The 15,434-nt window shown below is 39.5% G+C and overlaps 1 protein-coding gene across 1 annotated transcript in view; it reads left to right on the top strand.

The window, feature by feature from the left end:
- Nucleotides 1-2,606: 2,606 nt before the first annotated feature.
- LOC124622699 (serine/threonine-protein phosphatase 6 regulatory ankyrin repeat subunit A-like) overlaps nucleotides 2,607-15,434 on the top strand; it is a 37,698-nt gene continuing 24,870 nt past the window's right edge. Inside the window, exon 1 of the mRNA XM_047148492.1 lies at nucleotides 2,607-2,847. Coding sequence (XP_047004448.1) covers nucleotides 2,794-2,847 — 54 coding nt within the window. The 5' untranslated portion in view covers nucleotides 2,607-2,793. The remainder of the gene's footprint in view (nucleotides 2,848-15,434) is intronic.

The following is a 15,434-nucleotide window of genomic DNA, read 5'->3' as shown; positions in this document are numbered from 1 at the left end:
GTCGCATGTTCGAATCCTGCCTCAGGCATGGATGTGTGTGATGTCCTTTGGTAAGTGAGGTTTAAATAGTTCTAAGTTCTAGGGGACTGATGACCTCAGATGTTAAGTCTCATAGTGCTCAGAGCCATTTGAACAATTTTTTGATTTCCAATATTTGATTTAGGCTGAATTTTTCCTAAAGACAAAGGTGCTACACAGTGGTGGCCTTAGATGAAACAATTAGTGGAGAATCAGAAAAAGGCAGTCTTGGACAGCAGAAAGCATAACAATCATTGTATATTTGGACTTTCTTTATCAAAACATAAGAAGCTTCTTAAATAAGAAAGATGAGCTTCTGATACCAATACAAAGCATTGAATAATCTGAAGGTATTTCTGCAGATGTGTTATGCATAACAGAATGTTTTGGGAAATAACAGAAATTGAACACACACATTTACATGGGTGCAAGTTAACATCACATTACTGTAAGAGGAATACAATATTCAGTCACACTGTGACCATCTGACGGAAGCCTCAATAGCTATCTTTTGCAGTGCAGACTACTGAGAGACATGCAAGAAGAGAGTCAATGAGGTTCTGGAAGGTACCAACAGAAACGTGGAGCCATGCCAACTCCAGTGAGTGTCAAGCTGTGCTAAGTTTCTTGGTTGAGGATCCATGTGCAAACAACCCCTTCGAGGTGGTCCCACAGATTCTCCATTGGGTTTAAATCCGGGAACATTGATGGCCAGGTGATTAAAATAGTCATCCTGGTGCTTTTTGAACCACACACTGCACTGTGGACTGTAAGACACACTTCCTGAGACTGCAGGTGTGTGTGTGTGTGTGTGTGTGTGTGTGTGTGTGTGTGTGTGTGTGTGTGTGTGTGTGTGCGCGCATGCGTGCGTGTGTGGTCACCAATGAACAGCAGTCAGCATGGATGCATGAACTAAACAGGTGTTGCAGAGGTCTATACACAGCAATATTCATTGAGGAGCCGTTGCTGACAACCCCTTGGTTTATCTAGGTGGACATTTGCTCTACAGTTGCACATCTATTTGCCTCCACAATTCTGCAACTGTCATTCACCCATCATCTGTGGTCACCCATCATCTGTGGCCCATAGTGCACCACAGTTACCTTGGCACCAGTTTTGTATAATGCTATTTTGCCATGCACAGTATACTTTAACCATGCGAGCATGTGAACGGTTTACAAATTTAGCTATTTCAGAAATGCTTCCACCCTTGCCCCAAAAGACAATGGTCATACCCTTTGGACATCAGATAGATTGCTCCGTTTTCACGTTGCGACAACTTCACTGTTTTCTGTCTCTCCCCAAAATGCTTTATATACTCTCCACTGCTAGTGCTAATATCCGTGAGTTGTTATTGCTCATTGACAATGAACATAGGCGGTGGTCGCATTACTGTGACTGGAGTCAAGGAGGAGTGGCCATACATACAAAATGTGGATTAAAGTCTCATGCTCTTGAAGGAGCAATGCTTTGGCTGTCTTTACGAGTACGGTCAATATTAAGGAAGCAGCATTCTCAGTAAATGAGAAGGAAGGGGGTTAGCAAAAGACTTTGAAACCCGTTGCCTGAGACACCGTTATCGTTATGACAAAACCAAGTTGGTCTGTGGGTATTAATATATAAAATACATGTATTTACTAACAGTTCATTGCCACTGAAGCAGTTAAGCTTACTTGCAATTTAGTGTAATAATAATAATAATCCTCATCGTCGTGCAGGGCCTAATGAAACCTTTCCTCTTTGTATGAACACCAGCGCTACTTTAGAAATCCAAAAGTAACATTTTTTCTTAAATAATTGCAATGACGATTGTTAATACAACAATATTGAACCTCCTGCCTTAATATTACAGTGTTTTGGAATCTTTTGGGTAACGCTTATCTACTGCTTTACATACGACATGGTGTGTTTACAATTTGCTGCTTGTAAGTCATTGTCGGCTCTTATTTATGAGTCTCTGCTTTCTACCATATGCTCCGTCATTGGACCATTTTTTGGGTATTATTCATATATTTACTGGTCCCAATGTTTTTGCATTATTAGTCCACTTAATTTTGGCCCTCGATTTACGTTATCAACACCAATGGCATAAAACCCGTTTTCTCACTGAGCTGAAATATCAGGCCCTAAAAAATATACAAATACGAGCCAACAATGACACTAAGCTTAACAGAAGTACAGTATTCATGACACCAAAAGTCAACAAACGCGGTTTTAATGTATGAAACTGGTATAGACTATCAGACGAACAGCGGACTCTTGCATGGGTGGTCCGCTACAATAACCTTCTCTTTTGCGCGACTTCCTCTTCACGCTTTGAGAAGCTACAAAAACTACAAGAACTTTCACTGTCATCGGTAGCGTCGTCTGCAACATCGGGACCCTTTGAGAGAGAAAGTGCGTCAAAAACTAGAGAGGAATGGAATAAATGGAAATAATGCAATGAACTTTAGTTATTTATGTCCATTCAGGTCATTTTGCTGTCTCTGTAGAATTAACGATGCATTACTGCAATAATTATTTCAGTTTACTAATGTCAAACGGGTTTGTATCTCATCAGTCAGACATGTCTTCGTCAAGATCTTTGAACAGAATGTTTATTTAGAAATCATTGACAGTTTCGTCTGTACGAAAGAAAGTAAAATCATTATCTCAATCATGTTGCAAATTTTACGTATTAATATTTCTTCTGGAAAGATAGTGTCCTCTGTTGTGGCTATATTTAACCACCTTTCCGGCTGTATATGGAAGAAGTAAGTGGGTGTCTACTGAACCATGGATAATTTGACTCCTGAAGACGAAGATTTTCCTGGCAGGCTTTTACACCAGGTAATCTCAAAATTTAAAATGCATGTAAAATTAAGCGTCTGAATTTGATGTGTAATATTTTATGTTACATGTATTAAGTGTGAAATATTCTTTTTTGTTTGTTGGATGAAAAATGTTAGATGATTAAGACAGCTTTTTGAGAAACAGGCCGCGGTTTGCAATGTTATATTAACAATCACTGTTTGAAGTTTCTACACAGAATAGGAGACTTAAGTTTCAGGAGAGAAGTACGAATCTTAAATGTGTTTCTCATTGATCATCATAGGATAATATAGTAGACAACCTGTAATGATGCAGCCTGTCTCATTGATAGTAGTCATCAATCCACGCCGTTCATTACATGGACATACTGATGTAATGTAGCACAAAGCAAACACAGAAGCGGTCACTCTTCTATTTCTTCCAGTTTACATACAGCACTACTTGTGACATATACTTATTATGTGGCATCCAAACAATGCTGCAGTCCAATCGGATATTTCTGTTTTGTACTGCTGTTTCGCCCCAGAAGAATTAGAAGTTCCTCATTGCCTCCTGATTTCTCAGGTAAAGTCAACTTGCATAGATTTTCTGTGTGTGGGTTGAGTGTGTTTGTTTTATGACAAGCAGAGACAATGTCTAGGGTTGTTGACAACTTCTGCATTCTCAAATATCTTGCTGTGGACAATGATAGCATGATTGTTGCTATCCATGAAATGTCAGTTCCCTTCAGGTAAGGGTTGGTCAATAGCATAAATGTTCTGGAATCAGATGTGCATCAATCTTTCTCTATGTGTCTTCAGATGATTAGTCTTTGCAGCTACTATCGTAGGTGGTACAAGGAAATTAATCAGTAATTTGTTAGGGGCTTTTTTCTCTTCTGTAAAACACTGGTAAACCCAGGCTTGCCCCCTTTTTTTGCAAATGCTGCAGTTATCTATAATGAAATACTAGCTAGTTTTTTTTTTATATATAATGATTGAAAGTGGTCCAAAGATTGGTAGCTTGGTTAAATGTTCAGAAATGTGAAATTGTGTGCTTCATGAAATGCAAGAACATAATATCCTATGCACAATATCAAATAGATACAGTTGGAATCAGCCAATTGATACAGATTTACATTTGCCTGTACCATACATCTGCACTCTAAAAACCACTGTTGTGCATGGCAGAAGATACCCTCTCCCCCCCCCCCCCCCCTCCATATCATATATTAGGATTTCTTAAACAACTGTTGCCAGGGAAAGGAACTCCTCATAAGACAAATGGGCAGCTTTGAAAGATGAAATAGTGAAGGCAGCAGTGGATGAAATAGGCAGAAAGATCTGCATCAAAACAAGGCCTCCTTAATAGGTGACATTTGTTGCAAGAATCAACTGTGACAGAAATACTCTCCTGATATGTAAGGTATAGAAATACCCTCAGACTTCAAGAAGACTTTAATAATCTCAATTCCAAGAAAGGTAGGTGTTGATAGATGTGAGAAGCTCTGAATCATCAGTTTAATAAGTCGTGGGCCGCATGGGATTAGCCGAGCTGTCTAAGTCGCTGCAGTCATGGACTGTGTTGCCGGTTCAGCTTATTTACAAATAAGTAGAATACTTGAGGAAGATCAGTTGGATTTTCAGAGAATGACTATGCTGACACTGTGGCTTACCGTAGAAGATAGACTGATGAACGGCTAACCTACATTTACAGCATTTGTGTATTTAGAGAAATTATGGCAATGTTGATTGGAATACATTCTTTTAAATTCTTGACATATAAGATACACGGGGTAAAAAGGTATCTAAAATTTGAACAAAAACTGGACTGCTACTATGAGCAGTACATTAAAGGAAAACCCAGTATTGTCTGGAAAGTTCAAGTTGTATGGACGTCTGGTTTCAACTGGAGGAGTTGTTGCCTGAATCAGATGTGTAAATGTACATTGGAGAATGTGATGCAATGTCTGGGTGATCCACCAAAAGTGGTATTTTGTGGACAAAAATCTTCAGGCAGTGGGAGTAAATGATACTTTTGTTCTGTATTGCATGATCTGAAATACAGTGTTCCATTACAAAACAGGTACAAAGCTCTGTCTGAAGACAGTGAAAATGTGTGAAAAGTACTGCAGTGTCATAAAAGAATGCTTAATTGACCGAAACAAGCATAAACAGATTTCATTCACATTACAATCTAGGCTTAACATTCATGAATGCACAAACTTGCAGAGGAAAAACAATTATAAACTACAGAAATCATATCAGGCATTGTCATAAGAAGGTGAAGGGTAAAATATTCATCTTATCCACAAGCCATGGAAAGGGTTTACCTGTAATCATGGCAGAGAAGTATGTACAGTACGTAGTGACAAGAAACACAAAACCAAGTGTAGCATTAAGTGAAGTGCTCAGGTAGTGTGATAAATTGGTGAAAAAGGTACCAACTGGATCGTAATTGGCAGAAGTGGGGTTTCTACCCTGTCCGGCCATCCCGACTTAGGTTCTCCATGGTTTTGTCAAGTTGCTAAGATGAGTGCTGGACTAGTTCCTTTGATAAGACCATGACCAACTTCGTGCCCTATCTTCACCTAATCTTATCATAATTTGTGCGTGTTTATACATGTATATATTATTTCTGTCATGTACCTGACATGTGCTATATTATTGTGCTGAATGATCAAAGGACAAATAAATAAATAAAAATGAAAAAATTGATTCCTTTTATAGACTACCAAGCCCCCCCCCCCCTCCCCACAACCCCCAAATATAACCAGAACTTTAGAGAAAACCCCGAGTCCACCTGTGCATATGTTCCTCAATCATACTGTTGTCATTGAAGGAGACTTTAATTGTCCAACAACCAAGTGGGATAGTTATAGTTCTGTAAGCAGTGGGTTTGACAAAATCTTTCTGTGACACAAAACAAAATGCATCCTCTTAAAAACTACATAGAGCAGATAGGTTGGAAGCTCAATCATAACAGTAATATATTAGATCTAATGGCAACAAATAGACCTGACCTCTTTGAGGAAATCATGTTGAAATTGGTATCAATGACTGTGAGATAGTTGTGGCAAAAAAGAACTGGAAACTTAAACAAGCAGGGGCAGGACCTTATAGAGGAACCGTAGTTCAAGTTTAGAAGAATAATTGACCAAGAACTACATACATACATGCATGTAGTAGAAAGGTTTGCAATGGGAGGTACCATCCATGTTATACAGTATCTATAAAGAAACTACAAAAGAAACCAGAATGACTGCACTTCAGTGTAAAATAAAGCATAGGGCTCTCAATCTGTGGCAGGTGCTAATGGAAATATGTTTGTCTGTCAGAAGGGAAAGCTACAAAGACTGTTAAAGATCTCAAGAAACCCTAAGAAATTCTATTGTTTGTAAAGGCTGTTAACTTGTGCTTTAGTGCCCAGACATCCACTAATGACACAAGAACTGAAATTCAGGAAGCAAAGCAAAAGTAGAAATGCTGAACTCCATTTCCAAATTTTGCTTTACAAGGGGGGAAATGCAGAAGTGCAGCTCCAGATACTAGTCTCAGCAGCATTAAAAAATAGTTGGAGTGGTTAAAACTAAAAAGGACTCCTGAGTTAGTCTATATTTAACTGTGATATACTGTACGTGCTGGAAACAAAAATCTGTGACCGGTAGATGCCTTTCACACCCATCTCTTGCAGAAACATTGAATGTTTTCCGAGCTTTAATGTAATGAAGTATCTCCATGCCAACCAACATGGATTCCAGAAACATTCACATTGTGAATCCCATCCTGCACTTTTGTCTACTCATGTTCTGAAAGCCATAATGCAAGGCAGCCCAGTGGATGCGCTATTTCCTGACTTTCGAAAAACATTTGTCTCAGCACAACACCAATACTTATTAATGAATATATGATCATATGGGTTGTTTGTGTTGTGGTCTCCAGTCCTAAGACTGATTTACAGCTGCTTTGCATCCTGTTTTTCCTGAGAAAGCCTCTTCATTTCCGAATAACTACAGCACTCTACAGCATTTGGACCTGCGTACTATCGTCATTTCTCAGTCTCCCTCTACGGTTTTTACTCCCCATATTTCCCCCGATACTGTATTGATAAGCCCTTGATGTCTCAGAATGTGTCCTACCAACTGGTCGCTTTTTTAGTCAGGTTATGCCACAAATTTCTTTGCTCCTCAATTTTTTTTTCAGTACTGCCTCAGTGGTTACATGAACTACCCATCTAACCTTCAGCATTCTTCTGGAGCACCACATTTCAAAAGCTTTTATACTCTTCATGTGTGAACTGTTTATTGTCCGATGTTTCACTTCCATACAAGGCTACCTTCAAAAAAGATTTCCAAACACTTAAATTTATATTTGATGTTAACAAATTTCTCTTCTTCAGACACACTAATCTTGTCGTTTCTAGTCTACATTTTATATTCTCTCTACTTCAGCCATCATCAGTTATTTTGCTGCCCAAACAGCAAAACCCATCTACTACTTTTAGTCTCTCATTTCCTAACCTAATTCCTTCAGCATCACCTGATTTGACTGCACTTCATTATCCTTCTTTTGCTTTTGTCAATGTTCATTGTATATTTTACTTTCAAGACACTGTCCATTCTGGTCAATTGCTCTTCAGAGTTTTTTGCTGTCTCTGGCAGAATTATAGTGTAATCTGCATACCTCAAAGTTTTTTTATTTCTTCTCCCTGAACTTTAATTCCTTCTCTAAATTTTTCTTTGGTTTTCTTTACTGCTTGCTCGATGTACAGATTGAATAACATTGGGGATAGGCCACAACCTTTTCAACCACTGATTCCCTTTCATACCCCTTGACTCTTGTAACTGCTGTCTGGTTTCTGTACAAGTTGTATATAAACATTCACTTCCTGTTTTTTACTCCAGCTACTTTCATAATTTGAAAGAGTGTACTCTGGCATATGGGTTGTCAAACAAAATTTGTGATGGAATTGAGAGTGTCTTGGCCAGAGGATGCAGAATGCGCCTAACAAGACAATTTATTAACAGATGTAGGAGTAGCTTCAGGTGTGCCCCAGGGAAGTATGTTTTAACTCATGCTGTATATTAATAATATACCTCAGACTTTTTAAGGTGATGACACTCATTGATAATGATGTACAGTCTGAAAGAAAAAAGGACTAATATTCAACCAGGTCTTGATGCAATTTCAAAGTGTTGCAAAGACTGGTGTCTTGCATTTAATGTTCAGAACTATTAAATTGTACACTTCCAAAAAGCATCTTCTTTCTCAAAATTTGTCCCACAATTTAATGGGATTCGCTCGTTTGCCTCTTCATCTCCACTTGTCACGATATTGTGCTTCGTCAGGATGGAGGGTATCAAGCCAGTGTTGCCTCAGACTCCCAATAGATCACTGACTAACAATTTTCAACAAAAACTCAGGTTTTTATTATTATTTCTTGACCTGCTCAAAGCATGTGCTCATACCAACATAGGTCCCCCATCTTCTCAACAGTAGGTGTCATGTTGTACTGCCTGAGAATGTCATCCTTGGTCACATTATTGTGAAGTGTCAGGTTACATGTCGAGAGAAGCATTTTGATTTACTGTGACTGCAAATATCACTGAATCTCCATTGGAATTAGTCAACTCATTCAAATGCCACTGTGTTAATGTCCGTGGGGATATGGTATGGAACATAAGCTCAGTTGTGGGTAATGCAGGTAGCACACTTCATTTGGTTGGTACGATACTGGGTTAATGCAATCTGTCTACAAAGGAGATTTCTTGCAAAATATTCATACACTGCATCCTACACTGTCTGACAAAAACACTGAAGCACTCGAAATACAAATGAAATAAAACTTCATGGGATTGAGCGGGAATGTGATGTTATTTTAGTGATTACAATAGTTGAGTCAAATTTAGAAAGAACTTGACAGTATGAGCCAACTTATCAGTATGATATTGCACCCCCTCTGGCCTGGACACGTGCACAAATTCCATTGGAAAGGCTGTCATAAAGTTGGCCCATAACTGTTGTAACTAGTCCTGAGTATCCTGGATACTGGCACTGGTAGGGAGTTGATATCTGAGATGGTCCCTCACATGTCCTGCGGACATATCTGGGTATCTTGTTGGCCACAGGAGTACCTCAACACCACGCAGACAGTATATAGAGACACATGCCAAGTGTGCACATGTATTGTCCTTTTAAAAAATGGCAATCTGACACTCTCACATGAGAGGGTGTCCACAACTTGCCATGTGTGCCAATAAAGAAACTGGACTGGTTGTTGTGTGCATTTCTGGATTCATTGATGAAAAAGAGAAGATTGGGGGAATAACCGTGGACCATTGCTGACACGCATACAAAATTACATGCCACTGTGGTGGTTAGTGTGGCTGTGAGTCTTCCTAGAAATGGGTCATGTGTCTGAGCCCTATCAGAGCTGTGCTATGCGCTAAAGTGGAACAACGTGTTAACATTGAATTCCTCACAAAACTTGGAAAATTCACCACAGAGACTTGCAGTTTTTTGAAACATGTTTATGGTGATCAGTGTTGGACACACAAGGTTTCGATTGTGTTAAGAGTTTCAAGGATGCTACGGAAGACACCGAAGATGATAAAAAATCAGACTGTCCTTCCACTTCAAAAACTGAAGAGATTGCGGAGGTCAGTGGAATTGTTTGAGTAGTTTCAGACCTTGCCTGCATCAATAAGGAAACCATTAGATTTTGCAAGATTATCTGGGCATGACAAAGATTTGTGTTACACTGATGCCAAGCATCCTTATAAACGAGCAAAAGTAACATTGAATGGACGGCTGTGCTGACACTCTTGAAAACATTGAAAATGACCCTGATTATCCAACAAAGTAACTGTGTGTGGGAAACATGAATATTCTAATACAATCCAGAGACTAAGCGACAATCCAAGCATTGGAAGAGTCCTCAATCCCCTAGGAGGAAGGAAGCACACATGAGCAAATCAAAATTCAAAGCAATGATGATTGTTTTCCTTGATTTCTGAGGGGTTATTTACATTGATTGGGTGCCCGAAAGTCAGACTGTCAATCAGGCTTATTATGTAACTCTTCTGAAGGCCCTCCATGAATGTGTGTGATGAAAGAGACTAGATCTGTGGATGAATCGCACTTGGGTTCTTCGTCAAGACAGTGCGTCGGCCCATAATGTGATGCCTGTGAAGATGTTTTTGGTGAAAAGCAACATTCCAATAATTGAACATCCACTGTATCCTCATGACCTAGCCTCATGCAACTTCTTTCTATTCCCAAAACTGAAGTCTGCACTCAAAGGAATCGGGTACGAGTCCATGGATGCAATGAAGGAAAAAGTAATGAGCCTCCTCAACAGCATAAAAGAAAAAGACTTACAGCACTGCTTCCAACAGTGGAAAATTTACATGGAGCAGTGCAGCGATCGGGGTGGGGACTACACCTGAAGGGGACAACATTTAAGTTGTGTATATTTTCTCAGTAGAGTGTTAGCGCATGAGTCTGGTTTCTTTATTGCCACGCCTTGTGTGTCATACCCTGTGGCTTCATACACTATGACACCAGGAGTAACATTGATGTGCCTCTCCAAAACATTAGAAAAAATGGGACACCTCACTAGCCCTACTCACCAGTGAGTCCATGCTTCCTGGTCATGGCTCCAATCAAGACAAAATTGTTTGTGTTGTGGTAAAAAGTGCTAAAGAGAACGTGTTAAACTTCGTCTACACGATAAATCAGTCTAATCTAAAAGCTGTAAATTCAACTAAATACCTAGGAATTACAATTACGAACAATTTAAATTGGAAGGAACACACAGAAAATGTTGTGGGGAAGGCTAACCAAAGACTGCGTTTCATTGGCAGGACACTTAGAAAATGTAACAGACCTACTAAGGAGACTGCCTGCACTAGACTTGTCCATCCTCTTTTAGAGTACTGTTGCGCAGTGTGGGATCCTTACCAGATAGGACTGACTGAGTACATTGAAAAAGTTCAAAGAAAGGCAGTACATTTTGTATTATCGCAAAATATGGGAGAGAGTGTCACAGAAATGATACAGGATTTGGGATGGATATCATTAAAAGAAAGGCGTTTTTCGTTGCAACGGAATCTTCTCACGAAATTCCAATCACCAACTTTCTCCTCCAAATGCGAAAATATTTTGTTGACACTGACTTACTTAGGGAGGAACAATCAGAAAGATAAAATAAGGGAAATCAGAGCTCTTACAGAAAGATATAGGTGTTCATTCTTCCTGCGCGCTATACGAGATTGGAATAATAGAGAATTGTGAAGGTGGTTCGTTGAACCCTCTGCCAGGCACTTAAATGTGATTTGAGGAGTATCCTTGTAGATGTAGATGTAGATTAATGGCAGCATACGCATGACATGATAATTCTGTAGTCTGGCTGCTACTAGTCTTCAACCAGAGGTGCAGGGTGTCACAGAATGTTGCAGAGAGTCCTTTATGTGTTCTCAGATAACAGGCACAGATGTTAAGGGGATGCAATGTGCTTGGTACACAATGTGGCAGTCCTCTCTTGAGGTGCTCAGATGTGAGTGACTGGAATCTTGATGATGAGCATGCCTGCCCTCTGGTTCCTATGCAGTCCAACTTTGGGCCACTATCACACGCGAGTGTCCCACAAATGTGGATATTGCCCAATTTGAAGAGCTGAACAACTGGAGACTCACTGTGAGACCCCTTTCAAACTGTCAAACTCTGTTAAGTGCTGCTAATGCTGTCTCACATTAGTACACTGTGTCTCCATGTCCACCACAGTGTTCACACAACACCAGCATACCCCTATATACCCTAGTAGGTCTGGTAACAACATTAGGCACGAACAACGCTAACACTCTCTGATGGCTTTCTACCTCTTACAGAGAATTGCAGCTCTGATCATTTTACATACAAGCTGATGGTGTGTACATATCGAAAGCTACATTGACATCTGACAATGTCTTTTGGGCCCTTCACTTTTTGTCAGACACTGTAAAGCATTGCTCAGGTGTGTGGGACCCATACCAAATAGGGCAGTAAGCGGTTATTGATGTACCGGGTGATCAAAAAGTCAGTATAAATTTGAAAACTGAATAAATCACGGAGTAATGTAGATAGAGAGGTAAAAATGGACACACATGCTTGGAATAACATGGGATTTTATTAGAACCAAAAAAACACAAAAGTTGAAAAAACGTCCGACAGATGGTGCTTCATCTGATCAGAATAGCAATAATTAGCATAACAAAGTAAGACAAAGCAAATATGATGTTCTTTACAGGAAATGCTCAATATGTCCACCATCATTCCTCAACAATAGCTGTAGTTGAGGAATAATGTTGTGAACAGCACTGTAAAGCATGTCCGGAGTTATGGTGAGGCATTGGTGTCGTATGTTGTCTTTCAGCTTCCCTAGAGATGTCGGTCAATCACGATACACTTGCGACTTCAGGTAACCCCAAAGCCAATAATTGCACGGACTGAGGTCTGGGGACCTGGGAGGCCATGCATGACAAAAGTGGCGGCTGAGCACACTATCATCACCAAACGACGCGCGCAAGAGATCTTTCATGCGTCTAGCAATATGGGGTGGAGCGCCATCCTGCATAAACATCGTACGTTCCAGCAGGTGTTTATCAGCCAGGCTGGGGATGATGCGATTCTGTAACATATCGGCGTACCTCTCACCCGTCACGGTAGCAGTTACAAAACCAGAGTCACGCATTTCCTCGAAGAAAAAAGGTCCGATAACGGTAGATGTGGTAAATCCAGCCCATACCATAACTTTCTCGTCATGCAATGGAGTTTCCACGACAGTTCTAGGATTTTCTGTAGCCCAAATTCTGCAGTTGTGGGCGTTGACAGACCCTCGAGTGTGAAATGAGCTTCGCCGGTCCACAACACGTTACTCAACCAATCGTCATCTTCCGCCATCTTTTGAAATGCCCACACCACAAATACCCTCCGCTTAACTAAATCGCTAGGTAACAGTTCATGATGCCGATGGATTTTGTACAGATAGCATCGGAGGGTACGCCAAAGTGCCAACCAAACAGTAGTGTATGGAATGCCGGTGCGACGTGCCACTGCATGAGCACTGACTTCTCCGTGCATAGGCAACTACAGTCTCCATTTCTTCCGGAACTGTCTCAGCAGCATTACGCCTTGTGTTCGGTTGGCCACTACGGGGTCTATCGTCTAAACGACCCGTGCCTTCGAAATCATTCTCGCCACAGCTACATTTGTCAACGAACCTTTACCCATTTGAATCCCCTTCCTATGGCGATAGGATCGTAACGCTGAACTAGCACATTCCCCATTCTGATAATACAGCTTCACTAAAAGCGCCACGTCAACATGCTGCGACTGCTGGTGCATCTGATTCTCTCTCTAATTATAGCTCCTTTTATACACGATTGTCATGTGCAGTCACTGACATTTTGCTGTCCAGCTCCATCTGTCGGACATTTTGTGAACTTTGTTTTTTTGAGGTGGTCTAATAAAACCCCATGTCATTCCAAGCATGTATGTCAATTTTTACCTCTCTACCTACATTATTCCATGGTTTATTAAGTTTTCAAATTTATACTGACTTTTTGATAACCCGGTATACAGAAAAATGCAGTGTGGATGGTCACACATTCATTTGATCCACTAGAGAACATCTTGTAGATATGAAAAACCTGAACTGGCAGATGCTTGGATAGGTGCCAGCTATCCTGCAAAATCCTATTTACAAAGTTTCAAGAATGAATGTTAAGCAATAAATATAGGAATATACTACAGCCCAATATGTATTGGTCCCATAAGGACAGTAAAGATAAATTTATACTAACTACAGGTATTTAAGCAGTCATTCCTTCAGTGCTCCATAAGTGAAATAAATGGGAAATACCATTTGCAATGCACTTTCCACGGTAACCTCATTTTCTGGGCATCCTGGTGATCCTCATCAAAAACAGATGTTGGACCAAATTTAAATTTGTTGCACTGTTTCTAACTGTTAAAATAAAAAAATGAAAGTCCAGGATGGAATAATGACAATATTATGAAAAGGATAGTTGCTACTCATCATATAGTGAAGATGCTGAGTCACAGACAGACACAACAGAAAGACTGTCAAACAAAGCTTTCAGCCTATCTGTGACTCAGAATCTCCACTATATGATGAGTAGCAACTATCCTTTTCATAATCTTGTATCCAACTGTTGTCATATGTGGTGAACGGCCACCTAAATTAGGATTGAGTTTTTGCTTGTATCACACGCATTTTCCCATCCAAAAGCAAAAAGTGTATCACTGAATGACACTACACTTCCTCCATCTGGGTGAAAACCATCCAAACTAAGTGACAAATCAGAGTAATTTTTAACACATGGTAATGCCAGTTTGAATCACCCTCGTCTCTGCACGTAAACACTGAAAAATGTAAGTGTTACCATGATTTTTTATTGTATCAATGTACATTGCTACCCAGGCATTAAAGGAAGATGTGGAGTGTAAATAGATTGTACTTCCATGTTTTTAAACCCATAAATGCAAGTTTTTGATATACAACTTAAAATGATGTCACCACTGAAAGATTTAATCTGTTCTACATTTTACGTGCTTTGTCAGCTGTTGCTTAGTTTGCCAGGTATTAGTACAGTTGACTTCTTCTTTAATGTGTCTGTTATCCCATATTTCAATTGGAGGTTCTCTGTTATGTCCTTTCCTGAGTATCATGCTTCATCATATTTGTCCATTTCTTCCAAATCTCTTTCTACCTCTTCCTCTCATTTCTTCCACATTTTCCTCTATAATTCTTTGTTGTAGATAATTCCTATGCAGTAAATGTCCCAGCCAAGAGTTTTTCCTCATTGTGATCAATTTTAACAATCTCTTTCCTTCCCCTATTTTCTTCATTAGTTCTTCATTCTTAAGTCTATCAGTCCACTTCACCTTAACCAATATTCTCCATAGCTACATTTCAAACCTTTTGAAATATTTTACTGTCCACTGTTCACTGCTGTATAATGTTCCACTTCCGGTGTAACTTTTCGCAGATATTTTCCTTGGCTCTATTGGAAATCTTCTAGCTTTTAGCAAGTGCTTCACCTTTTCAAATGCTTTCTTTGCCACAGATAGTCTCCTCCTTAATTCCTTTGTACAGCTTTCCTTCCATGTCACTAAGCTTTCCGGGTACAGAAAGTATGTGATTTGTTCTATCTTTTTTCTGCGTAAGAACATTAAAAGTACCATGTACTAAATAGTTAATATTTATGTTGTGTCTTCTGTCTGTAGGTTTCATAGAGGATAATTTCATGCTTCTTTCTTGAATACTTTTACTGCAGTGAAGTGACATATTGGCGTAGTTTAATGGCAAGTCAGTTTAGTTTTAGCCAGAGAATTTAGTGAAACTGACACAATGTGAATTTAGTATTATACCAAATACTCGTGGCCTGAGCTAACTGTGTATTGTATATGCAGTATTCTTATTTGTGTGTTTTGGTATTAACTTTGTTTTCTTCTTTTGTATGATTTATATACATTAGAAAATTTCATTAAATACATATATCGACATGTGAAACATGAGTGGTATTTTGTAATCCGTATATTTTGTGAAATATCCCTATTGTTAGT

The sequence above is a fragment of the Schistocerca americana genome, chromosome 1 (assembly GCF_021461395.2).
Source record: "Schistocerca americana isolate TAMUIC-IGC-003095 chromosome 1, iqSchAmer2.1, whole genome shotgun sequence".
NCBI lineage: Eukaryota > Metazoa > Arthropoda > Insecta > Orthoptera > Acrididae > Schistocerca > Schistocerca americana.
Note: the sequence above shows the minus strand (reverse complement) of the source record. Positions and strands in the feature narration are given on the sequence as shown.